The sequence below is a fragment of the Danio rerio genome, chromosome 12 (assembly GCF_052040795.2).
Source record: "Danio rerio strain M-AB ecotype USA chromosome 12, GRCz13ab, whole genome shotgun sequence".
NCBI lineage: Eukaryota > Metazoa > Chordata > Actinopteri > Cypriniformes > Danionidae > Danio > Danio rerio.
In genome coordinates, this window is record NC_141032.1 from 29,445,447 (window position 1) to 29,466,436 (window position 20,990).

The following is a 20,990-nucleotide window of genomic DNA, read 5'->3' on the forward strand; positions in this document are numbered from 1 at the left end:
ATTTTTAGATTATTTTCTTTGTAATACATACTCCATTTAAGAAAAATATTTATAATTAATAAGTTTATGAGCTTAATTTTTTTGTGAAACATGTTGTACAACTAACTTATAGACAAAAACTGGTGGTAAAGATATAATGCTGATAAAAATATCTTGGCTTGTAATTGGCTAGTAAATTTCCCAATTTATTACCGAAAACAAACTAACAAACAAACAAACAACTAAAGCCCAACAGACCAAAGAAAAGATGTAATGGCCCCCACCAAAAAACAATGCTAAAACTACCATAAAAGAAAAGCATCCAAATCCAAAAGGAAACAAATCTAGATTCTAACATGTTTACTTCTACAGTTTTTAAGCATATAATGTTTGTTGCTTGCCCTTTTGGTTCATTTGGCTATGGGCTCCTACTGTGAGTCCCATCTGTGGGCATCAGTGGAGGAGCTCCAGTGCTGCAGAGACAGATGTTCAGCAGGAGGACGAGAAGGAGGAGGCTGTTTTTCACCAGCTTGTCAGCATTCAGAAACGACTCACACTGCAGAATGTGGGGCAAAATAAGCAGTGCACAGATACAGAGAATTAGAGGAAGATAAAAATAGCAGCCTCAAACAATAATATACATAGGAACAGGCTATGTGTGAAAAGATGAGAGAAAAATAGATGTGCGTGTGAGAAAGATGCAGTCAGCAGCAATGCAGTCATTAAAAAACTAATGGTTTTAATAACTCATCTCTATTAACTGATTTATTTTATCTTTACCCTGAGGACAGTAAATAATATTTGACTAGATATTTTTCAAGACACTTCTATACAGCTTAAAGCGACATTTTAAGGCTTAACTAGGTTAATAAGGTTAACTAGGGTTGGCAGGTTAGGGTAATTAGGCAAATTATTATATAACGATGGATTGTTCAGTAGACTACCGGAAAAAAATAGCTTAATGGGGCTAATAATTTTGATCTTAAATAGCTTTTTAAAAGATTAAAAACTGCTTTTATTCTAGCTGAAATATAACAAATAAGACTTTCTCCGGAAGAAAAAAGACATACTGTAAAAATTTCCTTGCACTGTTAAACATCATTTGAAAAATATTTTAAAAAGAAAAAAAATTAAAAGGGGGACTAATAATTTTGACTTCAACTATATATATATATATATATATATATATATATATATATATATATATATATATATATATATATATATATATATATTGGTCTCATCATTTTATGGAAGAATATTTGGACATTTAAAATACACTGTATAAATCTTGAGGCTTGTGATTTTCATAAAAAAATGATGTGGTCATTAAAAATAATGTGCATATTTTCTAAATTCTAAATAATTAAAAAATTGATATTCTGGATTTAATATAAAATATTGATAAGATTTCGCAAAATAACTAAGATTTAAATATAACTTTTTTAAGCAAACTAGTGCAATTATTAAGCTTAATTTCATAAAGCAATTAAGCCAAAAAATATTGAGGAAAAATGCCTTCACGTTTATTTTAAGGAAATTTACTCAATTATATGGATATGATTGAGATGTTTGCATTTGAATCTCCTTCTGCCAGCAAAATAATAATAAAAAAAAATTCAATCTTGATAATAATAGGAAATGCTTCTTGAGCGTCAATTCAACATATTAGAATTATTTCTAATGGAATTTATTGCCATCACATAAATAAAAAAACACTGTATAAAAACTAAGCAAAAATCATATTGACAAGTACACCGCCCTTTGCTGTCAGGTCACTTTTTAAAGGTGATGTTTTGGGTAGATCTGAGGCTTGCGATGTATAAACTCTCCCTGCTGGGTGTGCTTGTCACAGGGTCTTTTACAAATCAAATGCCTAGCTTGACTTCCTGAGTCTTGTTCAAGTCCCTCTGAAGCATGTCAGAGATAAAAAGAGTTCCGTATACACTATTCATGGGGTCAGGGGGTCATTTTATATGTCTTCTTGTCTTTCACAGACATACAGTCAACAGCTGAGACAGTGGCCACATGCAGATGGGCCTCCTCCTCTAGCTGAAAACAGGAAGAGCAGAGCCGTTTAACCATCCCCCTCACACTCAGTCATATCTATGTATGGCAAGCAATCATCAACTTAAATCTATTAAATATATTTCATGCAACAATTATATTTTTATATATATTGTTCATTAAGGTTTAGATATTACAAAGTAGAACATATTAGTCATGTTTCCATTCTAACATGAGGGTAAAGCTTAAGAGAACTTTTTTCATTTTCAAATGTGAATTAGGATGCATTTCCATCATGTTTGAGTGGCTGAAGGTGATACTGGTAACCAAGTAATGAACAGTAAATATAAAACAAGGGAACTATAATGGAGACAGGATTGCAATTAATAATGATTGGGCAAGATATAAATATCAGCAGAACAGCTAGCAATTGCAGAAGACTAAATTCAGATTTTATGATGAACACCCTTGCAACTCAATCATTTCAGAATGTCAAAGGGCATATTTGAAAAGAAAAAAATAGTATCCCAACCGAAATTTAAAACAGCATCTTTGGAGATCTTTTTCTGCTTGTGATTCTGTTATCCAAAAAAACAAATAAAAAATGTAAATAAAAAATCTTACACATACCTTGGGAACGGTATTACAGAACATTTTGGCGGTTTTAAAACCTTGACTTTTACAAACCGCGGTATTTCTTGAAAACGATTATCGTCCCATGCCTAATAAAAAAATGTAGCTATTCATTTGATTGTACTAATTTATTAGATATTAGATACTATACTTTAATGGCTGTTAAATATCCTATTGTTATTGGCAACAATTTTAACATTTTTGCCAATAAATATTATGGAGATCTGTCACTGACATCAACTATTCAGTATCGACTAACACGCATTTTAATTGTGACTGGAAAATAATTAAAGAGCCCCTATTATGTTTTTTTTTTTAATGACCTTTCATGCACTGTGTAACAGCACTAAGTGAATGAAAACATCCAGCTGAGGTTTAAATCTGAAAGTGCACCGTGTTTTAAACTATTGATTCTTTAACAAAACAGTCGACTTAGAGTCGAATAAATGAATTGTGTTGGGTTCGGATCTTTAATTCGTCAAAGTTGATACAGTACATCACCATATTTGTAAAATATTAAAATGTGAACGCACCTTTTCCTTTAGACATTAGCGGAGTGTGGGGTATCATGGAACTGATCATGGCCTGAAGATGACGATAACTGACAGATGGAGGTTCGGCTGCAGGGAATAAAAGGTTAAAGTTCAAATTCACAACAACACCACAGTATAGCCAACTTTGTGCTGTGTTTGTTCCTGTCAATTTTCAGTTTTTTAATAACCTGTACTGCAATGCGGGATTCGTCAGTCGTTTGCTATTAAAGGAAAGAGCAGGAGAGACTATTTATGTATAGGACTTTGTTAGACTTTGACAGGGACGTTTTCAGTAACTGTTACATTTCATATGGACCAGTTTCTTCTTCCTCCGGATCATAACATGCAAGTGTAATTAAAATTGTTGCCTCGTTTTGTGTAGTTTGCAAAATATGTATTAAATTGTGTGTTATAACTTGTAATCGCTCCATATGGCTTGTAATCACTTATCTATTATCAGTACTTCTTCCTGTACTGATTTAAATGCATTTCTGAACTCGCGATACTCTGAAGTTTATCTTTGTTCTGGCCAACATCAGCTGTTCCTACACACACGCGGCGCGTCAATTTTCAAAATAGTAAATAAAATGAAATAACTTTTGCCACTGTGTGGATTAACCGATCACAACAGACTGGGTCATCGGACCATTCACAGCAGATTAGTCTCACGCAAAGGAGGGGTTTGGGAACAAATGAATCGCTGAACAACTTATATGGGAGTTGTTGGGATAATTAGGTAAAAATAAATGTATATTATAAGACAATGAAAGTACTTTTTGACCTTGCATGCATATCAGCCTGTTGTTTCAGACTCCCAAAACCAAAATATGATGTTTAATAATTCATAATAGGGACTTTTTAATTATTGTTTTGGATATCATTATTAATTACAAACTAGTAATTATTGCAAAAGTGACTAATATCATATTAAATATTGCTAGTAACATACTAAAGATTAAGCATTAATGAGGCACTAGTAATGGAAATAGGTACTTTTTCAAAATTGGCACTGATATAAAAATAGATACTAGCAGTTTATAAATTAAATGCTAAAATGGCTTGCCACAATCCACATCCCCATGAGCCGATTTAATCAGTTCACTGCCTTATTAGCTGAGTAACTGAGAAAGACATGCTTCCAAGACCCTGTAACTCTCAGGCTGGATTTCTGCCAGTGAGCAACCAGCACACATTGGCTTAGACAGCGTAACAGCGTAAAAACAAGCATGTGCAAGATTTAAAAATATATAAAAATAAATTATGAGAGAAACAGAAGTAAAGTTATTGCACCTGCTCAGAACGAGGGAATTGGGAGATTGCCAGTTAGTCTCAAAACTATAGCACTCGAGTTTTTGGCATAATTGAATTGACAAATTTCCTGCATGTGGTTTTGTTTGTAAGGGATCTTAAAGCTTGGCAAAGTGTAACCGGTGCTGTCATTGATATGATTTAGAGAGGCGAGTAGTGCGCGCCAGAGGGAGACAAATGAAAGCTGACAGTTCATTTTATCAGTGACAGATCGTTGATCTCATGGACTGCCTCCCTGCTCTCTTTTGGAAGGCGCTGAAGGTTGATTATTAGTGGATACTGATACAACCAACCGCCCACTTCTGAATCCCACAGGCTTTATGTTCCAACAAGCAGAATATAAGCTACGGCATGAAGAAGCTGAAGATACAATATCAGAGTAGATTAAATACACAAATGAAATTAACAAGATATTACTTTATAATGATTTTTTTTTTAAGTCTACAATTAAATCTCTCAGATATATTTATATTTTACAGACAATTATGTAATTAAGTGAAATTAGCTAAATAGATTCATTCATTTTCTTTTCAGCCTATTCCCTTTATTCATCAGGGGTCGCCACACCAGAAACAACCACCAGTATTTGTTCAGTATATTTTTTACACCGCGGATGCCCTTCCAGCTGCAACCCAGAACTGGGAAACATCCATAGACACTCACTCACACACACTACAGACAATTTAGCTTATTCAATTCACTCATAGTGCATCTCTTTGGACTGTGGGGGAAACCGGAGCACCCAGAGAAAATCCACATCAACAAGGGGAGAACATGCAAACTCCACAGAAACGCCAACTGGCCCGGCCGGGTCTCAAATCAGTGACCTTGTTACTGTGAGGCGCCGCCAGTGCTAACCACAAAGCCACCATACCGCCACTTTGATTTAGGGCTGGGTGATTCGGCATAAATTCAAAATCTCAATTAGTTGAACATTTAAACTTGATTAAAATAAATGAACAATTATTTTATTTATTTAAATTTTTTGCCCTCATTATTCACTGACAGGTTTTGTACAGTAAATACGCTCACATATCGAAAGATCTCTGAATGAGGGGTGCATTACTTGATTTTAAACTAATTGAAAGAAACACTCTACTATCATCTATGATTATTTATTGAACATCAACATTGAAAAACTGAAATTGCAAAAGCAAAAGACCTGGAGAAAACCCACGCCAACACAAGGAGAACATACAAACTCCACAAAGAAATGCCAACTGATCCAGTCAGGGCTCAAACCAGCGACCCAGTGCTACCCACTGCACCATGTCGCCAGCTAGATGAGCTAAATAATTAGATATGAGGAATTCTGTGCAAATGTCAACCTTGCCATGAAAAAAATTAAGTTTTCACCAAAATACGGAAACCGTTTTTGGGTTTTTTGGGTAATCAAGTATTTTACAGTAGAAATACTCAAAAATGCATCTGTCAATGCTTTCAAACTAATCTATTTGATTTTAAAAAGTCAGAAAGTGGCAATTTCACATCCGTCACATCCATAACGGAGACATGTCACACCCATAATGACAATGTTTCCTTATGAATGTGAAAATATTAAATAAAATAAAACCAATAATTTTTGTTTTATAGAGAGCCGACTCTTATCCTTTTGATTATCATTGCTTCTTTTGGGTTGTACAGTTTAATTCACAGATTTTCTACAAAGTATGTTGTGTACTGTAAACCTGCAGACTTTTTGTGTCACATCCATAATGCAAGTTTATTTTCCACATTTAAAATACAAAACAGCTTGATATTTTTCTGGTACCTTAACTCTGTGGTCAGTTGTTCTGGAAAATATAAACAAAAGTTTCAATATAATGTTAAAGTCTACTGTCTATGCAAGTTTTTGTTTTGAGTTTTTGCAATGTCAAATGCAAATGTCACATCCATAATGTGCATACAGGTCTGGAAAATCATGAGAATAATAAAACTGAAAATTATATTTTTATTTTTGTACTCTTTCAGTCCTGTATTACTTTATTTATTTGTGCAAGAAAGAAATAAACTCATTCATTGCAACAAAAATTACTACTACTGTATTACAATGTTCCACTTAAATAAATAAATTCCTTAAACCGGAGGTATGCTGACATTGTGGCTTTTGCATCTCTTCTCGCTATATGCACATAATACTGTTGTCTTGGACCTCCACACAACCCCCCTTTATTTCATTGTGGCTTAAAGGTTTGCTCTTCTTTTTAAAACTTGAGAAAATTGAATACAATATCAAAGGTAAAGGAAGCAGTTTTTAAAAAATGTCAACAATTTATTGCGTAACAATTTGTCTTTAATGATTAAAAAAACCTTAGATGTGGACTGAGTGAAGGTATATGTATGTATATAGCTTGGTTATATTCATTTTTTTCTGTATTTGTATATATTTTAATTATTATTATTATTATTTATTTTATTATTATAATTTTTTTAAATGTCAGATGCTGATTGTTTTATTTGGGTATTGTTTTGTTGGGGCTAGATAGGATTGTATATGGTGTGTGGATTGTTGTAAAATGTAAAATGCTTTTTGCAAGAATAAAAATTCCATGACAATAAATAAATTCATGCATGTTTGCAACCAGATAACGATAAAAAATTTTTTCCAACAATCCTTTAAAGCATTGGCATAAGTCAATAAATTAATTCTCATTTATAATACAACATTTTTCAGCATATAATTCCCCAATGCTATTGACTACAACAGTAGCAATCTTTATATGGTACATCGGTTAACTGAATTCAGAGCTGAAGTGAAAACCGCTCTTCTAAGTTCACCATGATTGATATTTATCCACTGATACCTTGCAAATCCTTTTTGATAAACTACCATACTTTCCCCACATCTTCTTCAGAAATATTTACCACACAGGTCCTAAACCACCAACACAAACATCTCCTAAGTGCCTGAAGTGTCTCTTGCATGTGTGCAGAGGTTAATTAGGAGCAAAGAGCTCCACAGAGTTCAAAGGGTCAAACCATAGACAGAATTGAGCCCACGAGCCAAAATGTTATCATACCATTTAACAAGAAGTGCATTACATAAGCCGATTGATAGCAATTGACTCTCATAACAAAAAAAGATGGCTTCCAATGCCTTCATATATTGACCCCAGGTCTCTGAAGGGGTGTGTGTGTGACCAGATTGGAGTGTGATTTCTGTCAGGTCGGGGTGGTTGAGTATGGGATGAGGCGAAGGGGGGGGCTCTCAGATGACAGAGTTCTGCCCCTCCCCCAAGTGAAACGCAAATGAAAAGGAATGCAGAGATAAAAAAGCCTGTGTTTCCAGATAAGGGGACAGAAGAAAGGAGCGGGTGAATGCTAAAAGAGCTCTCTTGGGGAGATGAGAGGCGCTGATGGCAGTGTTGGTGGTAGGAGATCATAGCAGGTTCCTCTCATCAGCCCGGGCTTGTGTTTGATACTGGGTCTTTGTAGCCCTTTCAGCTGTGCATTGTTGGGAGGTGTAATCCCGGGCGGATTACAAAGGCAAGATCCTTTCATATGGCTGTGCCCAGCAGGCAGGAGGCAGTGCGCATGCTGAAGTGGAGGGCCACGCTCATTCCTCTATCTGCCTTCACAAGGGGCCATATAGCTGCAGGGACAGTGACGCAGGGGTCATTCGGTCATGTCCTCTCAGTGGAATTCTGCTCCCCCTTTTCCATTCACATGTTTTTCTTTCATGATCGTCCTCCACCCTGTACCTGTGTGCAACACCTTACTCTAACTGGCGAATCCACAGAACAAGATGCCTCCATTAAAGCTGTAGACTCCACAAATATTATTGGAGTATGTTTTACAAGAAAATACAGCCTGATCTCACGAGAAAACTTAAATATTTTACGTTTTGCCAGTTTAGTGGCTAATTCGTAGGAATTTGTATGAGTTCAGTCATACGAAATGGTACGATTTTAAAAGGAGGCATGGCACCTAACCCCAACCGTCATTGGGATATAAGCAAATCGTACTAAATTGTACAAATTAGATCGTACGAATTCATACGAATTAGCCACTAAATGAAAAAGTTACGAATTGCTGTGAGATTGTGTTGGAAAATACCTTTTCAGTTTTTTTGACCTTTTCGTGTAATTATTTGTGAAATTTATTAGCATTTTTTTCTACACCAAATGTTGTTTGGGTAAATGCTTGGTCTGATTTTTTTTTCTCTAAAGTTTAGTGAGGTTGAAAAACCAAATACTATTAAATAAAACTCAAAATATTAGGCATATAATTTAAGCCACATTTGTGCTTGCTTGCAGTTGTAGTCAAATTATATTTTTCTAAAGAATTTGACTAGGTTTTTAACTGAACTCTGATTAAATGTCTTGATAAATAATAAAAACATAATGACGATGAAGAGCAGCACGATATTGGAAAAATCTGACATTGTAATATTTTGTTGTCCTGTGATGTAGATTGAGATATGAATACAATTTGACCAGATAGCTTGAATAGCTCTATTTAATGAGAAAAAAAATAATTCAGATTGATTGGGTTGATTTTATAAGGGTGTGAATCATGTATAAAAATAAACAAATTGCAAGCAAGAATAGTTAGAGCAAAGAAACAAGTTAAATACATTTAATTAAAAGATCGTTCCCTGGATTTACTAAATTTGTTTAAACGCAGCCCCATTAAATTGTTTACAACCACTTAAAAATAATTTTAACATTCCTAAATTTAATTTGTGTAAATTCAACAGTTTCACTCTGTTATGGTTATACTTTGCGCAAATCTTATGTATTTTCAACTGTTTATCAACTATAAATACAACTTAATATTGCATATCCTGCGATGTGAATATTGCTGACACACACATTGTGATATCAATGCTGAAATGACATATTGTGCAACCTTATGAAGATGTATTTAATACTGCATGGGAAAAACAAATATGTGTAGGGTTTACATATATATATTTAGAAGTACTAGATTTTATTTACAATTTAAAAAGTACATTTTATAAATATTTACAAAATATTGCATTGAATTGAACAAAAACTTTTGAAGACTCATTTTTAATAAAATATACTCCAGTGATGAATGTGATATATGCCATAAAGAAACTACTCTGGACAAATGATGTCAATCGTATATGATTTAATGTACAATAAACTATTCAACTATTAAATTTCACAATCAATTACAAAGAAATTGCCATTAACAAACTCTTCTGTCTTTCTCTATGAAATAGCAGGTAATTGATAATGCCAAAAAAACATATTAAATTTCGAAAGACTAATATAATGCAACAATTTCTTTTAAAAGTTTTTTTAAAGTGAGAGAATCTCTATTATAGAGACTTGGGAGGGGGCTTTTTTTGAAATGGCTGGTAAACAAACACCAAGCAACACCACATGAAACACAAAATCTTTTGGGCTTCTGCATAGACAATCATCATTTACAGTTTGTTCAGAAAAGCAGATTATAAAATGTGTCAGAAAATCCCATGGACAAAAATGGTGCAGGATTTATTTTGAAACAATTTTTGAGACAGGAATTACTAGAAAAAAAATCACACAATTTTAAAACAGCAAGTAACAAAGTAAAATAAAAACACTTAAATAGGGCTGGGCAATATGGCTCTCAACCGATAATGATATAATTATAATAATAATAATAATAATAAAAATAAAAATAATAATATATATTTTTTGTAATGCACCTTTCTCTCTCACACACACATATATATATATTGTTAACGCTTCCAGATTTAAAAGAGTACCCCAACAATGACTGAAGTCTCAAATATCAGACGGTCCATTAAATGGCTTAACAAAAATTTGTCTGATAAAATTTCAGTGGTCGAAAATTCAGTTCATCTCTAATTTCAACACACTTTTAGATTCTTATTGTTGCACATTTCTGCTGTGTGATTGGCTCTTAGATTAATACAGAGTAAAAAATCAATATATTGACTATAGTCAATTCAATATAATATTGTTTATCAGCCCAGCCCTAGACGGAAATTTTATTTTCTTGTAATACATACTCCTATAAGCATTATTTTAATTACAGTTATGAGAAATAGAAAAGGTGAGAATATATGTATTTAAAAAGCAATGCCACCAAAACCACAGAGCAACAGTCAGGAAACAACCCACAACACACTACCATTGTGGCAATGTCCTCAACACAAAAAAACAAACCTCATTTCAAATCTAGCCTTCTATTACATTTGCTCTGCAAGCAAAGCCTTATTTTAGCTTATGTAATAAAGATCTCAGTGGATTATACTTTTTTAAAACCTGTTAGATATCAGCAAAATAATACAGGTGGAATTTAATTTCATCAGAATAATACTTACAGAGTTGTTAAGGCAAAACAATAATGACAATAATGAGTATCAGTGGAACCAAAACTGCAACCAAATATAATTTTATCACAACCCAAACCCTGAAACCACAGGGAAACAGATGTGCAAAGTTGCACGTAAGAGATTAATTTGTACATGCTTATAATGCAACTCAATCGTGCTCATTGTACTGCAAGTATACAATATTGTAAACAAAATATTACAAAGGTATGTCAAATGCTAAAATGTAAAAAAAAAAAAAAAAAAAAGAATTGTCACAATATATTGATAAGATTACAATACACCGGCACTTATTTTTTTTACACTGTTCTGGAGTGTCTGAACAACCTAACTTGATCAAATATGTATCTAATGTTACTTAATATTATGTTGACACATGATTCTATACCTTCCCCAGGGGCTTTTTTTGCCCCAGGTTGGAAGAGTGGGGGGATTTTATCCCATGTGTAGTAAAAATAATATTAATCATAAAAGCCCCTCTGGCGTTATTATTGTTTCACTATACCTTTTTGAAACGACTTTTTTTCAAATTCTTACACACACAAGTACACTCACCCACACACGTATATGTATATAGTACCTTGAACATAATCAAAATAAATTGTCCTTGCTTTGATTAAATTCAGTTATTAATGTAATAACTCTGAAACCAGAAGACTGAGGTTGTGCCGCCCCAATGTGATGTAGTCCTCAGTCTTTCACATGCATTAAGTGCTCGCTCAGCTCAAACTGCTGAATCAGAATTTTGCAAACAATTGTGAAAGGTAAGCAAGAGCTTTTGTGATATGATGCAAATGAATCAAGGAGACTATACCGCAGGAACAGGAGCCATTGAACTGAGTCTATAGGGCAGACCAGGAGTGTTGCATAGTTAACCAAAAAGAACTGCGCTAAAGGGGTACATCTTGTTCATTATGTCCTATCCTATTACATAAAGAAATATGTTTGTGATTTTAAATAAATAAATAATATCGGTTCAATCAAAACCAGATTATTTATAGTTTAAATTTGAAAACATGTCCTCTAATTTGTAGTTTATTTTCTTGTGACACTGTGGTTATTTTTCTTACAATACAGAGGCCTATAGGCTATAATTATCAAAATAAATTTAAGATAATAGCTATCATAAATATCATATAACATTAGCCGTCAGTGTCACACGGCATCGGTAACGGGTAACGTTAACGTTATATTTGTGACAACAGCATTTTCACACCAATTTATTGATTTCAAGGTGAGTGGTAGAAAACTTAAACACCTTTATATACACATAAAGACGGTATGTATGTCTGCTACAGTTGCGCTAAAATGGCCTCCATTTTATAAATAGTGTGCTTTAGCACAAAAAGGTAGCATAAAACATTAGCATAATGGGTAGGCTAATAGCCTAACGTTACCTGACAAGCAACGGAAGTTTATTTTACACAAACTCGCCTAACAGTTATACACTTTCTATAAACATTTTTAATCTCTCAAAGTAAAGGAAGCAGTACTTACACTAAAGCGCTGATGGTGTTTCATGGTCGATAGACATTTGATAGTGTTTGGCGCAAACAATAAGATTAAAAACACGGTGCAGTGAGTTTTCAGCTCGGCCTGTTGATGAACGGAAAAAAACGGCCCAACAGAAAACGCTTAAAGCGTTAAAATCGTTTTGAACTGGTTGAAAACTGGGTGGATGGTCTATAAATTTGACTAAATGTTGTGGCTGTGGAAAATCCACTTGGAATAATTTGAAATTCATTTGACACACATTCAAGTCAGTGGAGTGGATAACAGAATGATTTACCTGCATCTCTTTAGACTTGTTTCATTTTCACAACAATGTGCTGTGCACTTCCTCTTCATCTTCCCTCCGCGAGCCGGTTCGTGTGTGTGTGGATTTCTCTTCGATTTCACTCTACGAACTCCTGCTGTAGGATGACAATTGACCAACAAATTCATTCAGCAATGATATGACCTTCAGTCGTTGACATCGTAAAATTCTACAAACATTCATTTCTGTTGGACTCAGGGAGTTAGACATGGGGACGGCTGTTGATGACATCAGACAACTGTTAAGAGGTATTCTTCACTGTTTCACTGTTAATTTATTTTATTTGAGTTTTTATTACTTCAAAATAAATACATATTTCATAGCCTATATATTTGTAGTTATAATTTGTTTTTATTTAGAACTTTTGGTATTTGAAAAGTGTAACCTATTTGAAAAAAGCGTGTGACAGTAATTGCTATATTGTAAATACTTATTTTCATAGCACTTCCGAGCACACGTAGTTGGTACATTCTAGTGTAAATAGTTACTTTGCCAAATTGTTGTAAACTTCAGCGTTATGTTGTTGAACCAAGAGTAGGCCTACAGACTATTTTATGAGTTTATTGGTTTTGGCCTATTCTTGTAACTGTTTTGCTTTGCAGTTTAACTGCAGATGCATACATTTTATACAAAATGATACTTCATTAACAATGCTTTTGTGACATTGTTATCTTTGTTCTGACACAGACAGGGTGGCTATTGTCATCTACACATTTTGACATTTACAACATTTGCATTAATACAGGGAAATCTGGGATTATTTGCATAGCTCAAATCATGTATACCCTATTGAACACTGAAATACCATGTGGGATAACCGTCGCAATTTGTCTGCCACATTTTAAAGTACAACAAAAAGTTTACTTGCGTTGTTTTTTATTTTTATTTTTATTTTCAGACTGTGAGCTGTTTGTTTTTGAGATCCTCCATGATGAGAATCTCAGTATTGCAGCTCGAGAGTCTAGGGAAATTCTCCAAAGAAATTTTGTTGTCGTCCAGAAAAGGTAAGGGATGTCACAGTATGTTTTATTCATGTTCAAGTATTAAAACATTCTTGCTCCTACTTGTTTGTAACTTCACAGTGTGGACTACAAAAAGTACATTGATAGAATCAAATTGTTTACCTCTTGGCATTCTCTGCTCCCAGTCGAGTTACAAATGATTTACAAAAGTTAAACAGACAGGAAGCAAATTGCACAGTTCCTCTATTGTTGTCTTTTTAGAAGCACGGAGTACAATTACATCGCTTTTACACGCTGTAGTGGTTTTGTGGTTTGCTGCTCTGAAACAAGGTGTTTGCAAGGAGAACAAGCATACTTTTTTTCTTTTTAGCACGAGGTTGCATGATTACTTAGCTCTCAGTGCATCATTTGCAAGTGCACTGCACAGTTTTACACATGCAACACATGCACGTGTTTATGCAGAAACTCATCCTTCTTTCCTTCAAACACCTCTTCGATTGCTTTAGAATTTGTAGAATGACTTTCAATTGCAGACCTGAAATATTTATCCTTACCAGTGGTGTAAAGTAACACATTACAAATACTCAAATTACTGTAACTGAGTAGTTTTTCTTAGGTATTGTAATTTAATAAGTAGTTTTAAAAATGTGTACTTTTAACTTTCCCCTGATTACATTTTTAGTGCAGTATTTGTACTTTTACTCCTACTTTCCTTCAACCTGTGGTCACTACTTTATTATTTCTTGTCTATGGGAATTAGAAAATTCAGTCCTGTAATTCCTGTCAAATCAAATCACACATAAAAGGTAAATCACATCATAATGAACTACCTCAAGACATGGGCGATTTATAATTGCAGCAAACTGTTTGGAAGCATTAAAAGTGTCCAAGAAGACGTCCAAAATCTTTACACGCATTGACCCAAAGCCTGTTTAGATGCATGTCACTGATGAGAAGATGACGGATGTTTACTGTATGATGACCAAAATGGCCTTAAACACTCAGCAGACACAAGATGTCAACATGACATGAAATTGAAGTTGTACCCCAACATCATGGGGACGTTGCATTTGGTTGCAAATGAAAATCGGTTTGACGTCAGAACTCAATATCAGGCCAAAGTCAATGTCCAACGCCCAACCTAAAATCAACGATGTAAATATAATAATGTTACAGCTTGAAGTTGTGTGGACGTTACCACTGTGACAGATATCAGATTTTGGATTTTGGTTGCCATACCTGATGAATAAATGTCAGTATTTGACCTGAATATGACGTGGTTTAAGATGTTTGCTCGACATTGGATTTTGGTCACTTTCAAACACAACCTAAAATCAACCAAATATCAATGTCATTTGACGTTGTTATTAGACATATAAATAACATTGTCATTAGACGCTGTTGTGTGCCTGCTGGGAAATAACTAAATGCACTACAGAATGTTGCGTTTACACACATCCACAAATTACATGTAAATGCATCAACTTTTCACAGTGTAATGCTCACTACTCTTGAGTACTTTTGAAAGGTCTACTTTTTACGCATACTTTGAGTAACTTTTTACAACAGATACCTTTACTCTACTTGCACTACATTTTTAGGCAAGTATACTGATACTTTTGCTTGAGTATAATTTTTAGTACTATTCCACCACTGATCCTTACTAAAAAATATAGTACATTGCAAAGTTAACCATTATTTTATTAACAGGTTTATTTGTTTATAAAGTCGTTTTATAAACTTTCATTTCTAAACACACTTCGCTATCCTCTTTTGCAGACACCCACAAGAATTTCCCCACAGACGTAAGTGAACAGCTGTTTCATAATTCTAATTAATTACTCTGCGAGATTTCCGTTCAGTCTTTCCCTGAACAATGGTTCTTTAGAAAACTTGTTGGTTTCACAAAAATGATTTTCCTCCCACAGTCTCTTGAATCCACTCAACAAAGTTTTGCACTTTTGTAAATTTTATTGTATTTATTTATTTTTTTCCCCTAGTTGAGTCCAATCCTGAAGACAGTTCAGATGACAACCGCAGCTCCAGTCTGGGACGCTCTGCCCCCTCAGATGATATGTCAGTGGCCTCTGACTACCAGGAGGAAGGAGGCTCTGAGCGTGAGTTGTAGCTACTCTGTCTGCATATGAGTGTGTTTACTCATATTTCTAATGCATGTTAGCTGTGATAAGCCAAGACAGGAAACTTGTCTAAAGCATCTTTAGCACATTACTTGTTGTGGGGGTTTCACTGGTAATGATGAAATGCCCCAGTGGAGGTGTTTGGTAACAGATCACCCTCTAGTGGATTCCCACAACTCTGCTGCTGGCATTGAGGAGTGTTTGAAGTGGGAATTGGAGGGTGGTCTTTTACCTCCATACAAAGGGGATGAAGAGCTCTCTCTAGTGGCAGGCAAGCATGATGTTTCAGCATGGGTTCTTGGGGTTAAGCTGTGGCATGTTTGCCTGTGTTTAACAATGGCGTGGAAATGTTAGCTTACTTCCCCTTTAGATGCAAAGTAAATTTACACTTGTGTAGACCCTAAAACGAGCTAGAATAAAATTCAAAGTGTGAAGAGAGTTTGAAAACAAGATGCTACAGATTGAAAACAGCATGTCAGAATCTGTGTTTTGTGTTAGCTGATTGTTTTTTTTACTGACGTGGGCAGTTTGCAGTTTGCTTCAGGCCAGAACTGTGACTGATCATCCCCGACTCCTCTCTAACCAGCTGGTCTTGAAACTCAACCCTGTACCTAAGGGGCATTTTATCCATTTTCTCTTCTTTATCACTCATCATACAACTGACAATTTTCTCAGAGGAATCAAAACCCTGCAGCTTTGCAGAAAATAATTTTAAGAAAAGGACTGGTTCAATAGCATTGATTGCTAGTAGGCACAATTTATCGTTTGAGCATCGATATCAGAACTTGTGTTTCCGCAATAGTCACATCGCAAGATATGCAGTGTTAAGGTTGGGATTATAATTAACTAGAAAGCACAGGTCAAAACATGTAAGATTTGTGGAAGCACTGCAGAATTTAACCATAATAGAGTCAAAGTTTATCATCTGCTTCTTATTTTAAGGCCTAGGACATTGAAGAGACTTTAAATAGTGCATTATTATTATTCAATTTTAGTACCTGAATGGTACTCTTACCGGAAAACCATGAAGCACTATTTATGTCACTTTAACATTTACTTGAATGTGTTTATTTATGACTGTAGTTTGTTTATCGTAATGTATATAAAGAAGTACATGAGATAAATTTATATTTTACTCACGTACAAAATCATCCCAATCAATCTAAATTAATCACTTTGCAAATAGAGCTATTAAAGTCATCTGGTGAATTTGTGCTTCTGTGAATAATATACAGTTAAGGTCAGAATTCTTAGAATTTTTTTTCTTTTTTTAAAAAATTCTCAAATGATGTTTAACAGAGCAAGGTAATTTTCACAGCATGTCTGATAATATTTTTTCTTTTGGAGAAAGTCTTATTTGTTTTAGTTCGGCTAGAATAAAAGCAGATTGTAATTTTAAACATACATTTTTAGGTCAAAATTATTAGCCCCTTTAAGATATATTTTTGTTCTGTTATCTACAGTACAAACTATAGTTAGGCCTTCAAATGTCACTTTAAGCTGTATAGAAGTATCTTGAAAAACATCTAGTAAAATATTATGTACAGTCATCATGACAAAGATAAAATAAAATGGTTATTAGGAATGGGTTGTTAAAATTATTATGTTTAGAAATTAGTTGAAAAAATCTTCACTCCGTTAAACAGAAATTGGGGAAAAAATAAACAGTGGGCTAATAATTCAGGGGCGCTAATAATTCTGACTTCAACTGTATATCGCAGAGAGACAACTATGACAATGTCAAATTTTTCCAATATCTTGCAGCCCTAATTTTTAGTAACCAGCTCTAAGATGTTGTAATCTGATAAAAAAAGAGGATATAGTCAGAATTTGTCTATATCTATTTTAATATTAAAATATTCTTAAAAAAACATATTAACCAAGATATAAATGTCAGGCTACTCACACAAAAGCATAAGTCATTGTTTTTGTCATGCATACATCTTCTTGTTCACTGACTTGAAACTTCACCACCCTGGTGAAAATGAATTCTCCATCATCCCATTTATTTTATATGTTGTTTGCAATTTAGCAAAAAAGGGGTCAATCCTGGATGTGCTCCTTTGATTCGCTTCTTTGCTAGAAACGGCATATAAGTCAAAGAGGAGTAACTTGAAGAAGATTCGCATCATGTCGCTCTTTCAATAAAGATAATGACCAGCAAGGGCAAGTGCAGTTCAGGGTTCATGTTTAGTTCACCAGTTGGAAATCTCACATCAAGCCCTACAGGAGGACATTTGAGCATCTCACAGCATATAAAATTAGAGACAGGAATATAATCATGAAGATTAAGGTTTGAATGTGCACCTTTTTCAGCAACTTCAGATTTGGTCTGTTTTCTCATTTGCCTTTATTCAATAATGGCGCTTCACGCTGAGAGCTTTTTTTGTTGCTTGGCTCAAATGTATATGTAATGTGAATGAGCTGGTATCCTTGCATGCTGATATTTTCAAATTTACCCTATTGTAGTGGAGGGTAAATATAGTTCAAGCATTCAATTCCTGCACCGTTACTCGCTTCGTGATGTCACATGCCTGCCTGTGTGAGGAAGGGGAAATTGACTGTGTCTTGCTTGTGCTCTAACCTGACTGGAGGACGAGGTAGCAGTTGACTTGTCGATGGGTGGAGTCAGTGTTATTTCATTTAGCCAGCGCTGCCTCCCTGTCTCCAGAGGGAGGTTTGACACTAGATTTGTTATAGCTGACAGGAACAGATGGGCGCTCTATTGTCAGGGCCCCTGTCTGTATGGTAATGTGAACTGAGTTTCACCCGCAGACCGCACGGTTGACCCCTCCGTGCCTGCAGCCTCGTCTGGATGACAGCAGCCCTGCAGCCTAGGATGGGAAGCCCAGGGCAGGAGGAGCTTCACAGTGGGGTGGAAATGTTGCCAGGTCAAGTTTAGGAAATGCAAAAGTAAGAGAAGAAATGCTCTTATCACTTGGAATGGCCTGGTTGAAAATATCTGATAACTAAAAAAACTAAATAAAAAAGGATAATTTTATAACGCATACACACGTCAGTTACAGTTATTGTTTCAGTAATAAAAATATTCCAGAGAAGGTGTATGGTTTGTTAGTGTGACTGGAGCTTGTGTGTTTAAGAGGCTAATATCAATGCATGTCCTATCAAAGGCTGCACATGCTCTGGGCTCTTTGTGTGCACTGACTTGATTTATGTCCAGAAACAAAAGCCCCTCTCGTTTCTGTTATCTTACCCCACCACAGCTCTACAGGCAAAGCTGGAAAAGCCAATCAGTGAGGGGAAAAGGATTCAGAGTTAAGTTGTTTCTTTATCGCAAATTAGATCATCGAGATGTAAATTTGATTTTTTTTCTTCAAGATCTTAGAGCCTCTAAATTAATGGATGTGTTGGCTAGAAAATTGATTGTAGTAATGAATCTCTGGAGAGTCCAAAAAGAGCATGCATCAATGAAAAAGACATTTTAGCCTGGCAATTAAGCGACCCCTTGCAAAGTAAAGTGGCCAACATGCAAATCCTGTTTTTGTCATCATCACATTTACTGTCAATAATTTTAGTTCTGCAGCCTGATCTGTCTTAATGCAGTGGCATGTGGAGTCATGCAATCAAAAGCACCTCACGTGACCTCACTTTTGAGTCATCGTCAGCTGGTATTCGTCCACATAACCTCTTAACTCTATACAATTTGCAGTGAGTGCTCACACTTTGAGTGTTTCTTCCTCCCTACAGTAAACTTTTGACCCCTGGGTCTTGTTCTGGTCATTCCGTGACCTGTCTGAACTCTGTCTAGGGCAACTGAGTCTACATTATTGACCCCAGTTGCTATAGAAACAGTGTAAATAAAACAAAGTTTCCCTGGCTTGAAGAGAAGTATCATTTTTGTTTTTTTTTAAAGCCATCTTTTTCTAATCATGATTAATGTTTGGATGCACTTAGAAATAGTCAAATACGATGCATTGGCAGGCTTCACAGGGCACGGTAAATGACTTCAGCAAAGATGACACCATCTTTCCTACACGCTGTCATTTTCCCACCCTCTGTTTCCCTTTGCATTAATTAATTGAAATAGACTCATATTAGACCAGAGCATCCTTAGTGCATCGCTGCTTCTGCCTTTCGGGTTCAAAAGTTCAGATCTATCTGAAGGCTCCGATGCTGCAGAAAACGCTGATATTCACTCACGCTCTGTCTCTCACTCATTTGTAATTTCACCCAAACACACTCTCACTTTTCCTCCTGTTCAGTAAACTGATCATTCGGAGGAGATTTTCAACCGTTAATGTCATATCATTGTCAGTGGCTCTATTCATTGTGCGGTGATGAGTCAACAGAGCATGCATCACTACATTCATCATGCGTTTTCTTTCATTAGTTAAGAAAATATTGCCTCTGTGTTCACTATAATATGTCTAGCTCTAGTAAAAGTTATTGTGGGTGAGGAGAGAAAGGCTTTCAGGATTTGCAAGGTATGAAATGAGGAGAATAGGAAGTCACAACCTTGAGTGTCTAATCTTCTTTGCAGCCTGTCAGTATGGCAGACAAATGGCAAAACGATTCAATGCTGCGGGTTCAGCTAGAGGTTAGCCTTCCCAGGTACCTCCAGCTCTCTCTCTCTCTCTCTCTCTCTCTCCTTACCCATCTTGCAAATGAGAATTTGATTTTTCTCTCCACTGGATTCCATTTCTTGAGATTGATGAAGTTTCGATGCAAGGCCCAGGTGGCCTGATGCTTTCATTGGGAAACAAATGAAAGCGTGTGTAGGTGTGTTCGCCTGTACACCCACAGGGAAAGAGTGCTGTTCAAATGTCTTCTGTGTGTCTTTTTTCTAAATGTAGATTTGGCAGCCAAAGTGTGCATGTTGCACTCTTAATGCTTGCACAATTTTCATGTTTTTTGAATAAAGATCTTTATAGTCACAGACATAATACATTTGACAATTCTCGCTCTCTGTGGTTCTGTTCGACTGCAATACTTGGAATGTTTTCACATCTTTAAACTGACCAGAAGAACTGTTTTTCCATTAAATGTCTTTCTACCCTCTGATTTGTCAGCATGTGTAGGTATCATTTATCTGTCTAAAATGGAAAATATTATGCTAATTGCCTAATTTACCATATGCTTTCTATTGAGTGTTGAAACATGTAATAATCATAAAAGAGTATTTTCCCCACATGGTTCTGAACTTGAGTAAGGAGCTTCATGAGTGAAAGGCTATATTTAAGTTTGGGAGGTTTAGGCTGGCCTGGTAATGCAGTGTGCGTGCGTGTGTGTGTGTGTGTGTGTGTGTGTGTGTTAGATAAAACACAGCCATCAGTAACCACT

At 35.2% G+C, this 20,990-nt stretch overlaps 1 protein-coding gene and 1 long non-coding RNA gene across 5 annotated transcripts in view; one reads left to right on the forward strand and one right to left on the reverse strand.

Annotated features, from left to right (window-relative positions):
- LOC147841412 (uncharacterized) overlaps positions 1 to 13,831 on the reverse strand; it is a 38,073-nt gene extending 24,242 nt beyond the window's left edge. For 2 of the 3 annotated variants that reach the window (XR_015504205.1, XR_015504206.1), the window contains exons 1-4: positions 13,714 to 13,831; positions 12,563 to 12,686; positions 3,153 to 3,239; positions 381 to 535 (exon numbers count right to left, since the gene is read on the reverse strand). This is a non-coding gene — a long non-coding RNA (uncharacterized LOC147841412). Of the gene's footprint in view, positions 1 to 380; positions 536 to 3,152; positions 3,240 to 12,270; positions 12,687 to 13,713 lie in introns of those variants that run through there. The other variant, XR_015504207.1, reaches the window with a different exon arrangement.
- Positions 11,908 to 20,990, forward strand: part of skap1 (src kinase associated phosphoprotein 1) — a 52,599-nt gene continuing 43,516 nt past the window's right edge. Inside the window, 4 exon segments of one of the 2 annotated variants that reach the window (NM_001080011.3) lie at positions 12,627 to 12,837; positions 13,488 to 13,593; positions 15,331 to 15,356; positions 15,552 to 15,668. In NM_001080011.3, the coding sequence (NP_001073480.3) occupies positions 12,798 to 12,837; positions 13,488 to 13,593; positions 15,331 to 15,356; positions 15,552 to 15,668 (289 nt within the window). In that variant the 5' untranslated portion in view covers positions 12,627 to 12,797. 2 annotated transcript variants of the gene reach the window in all.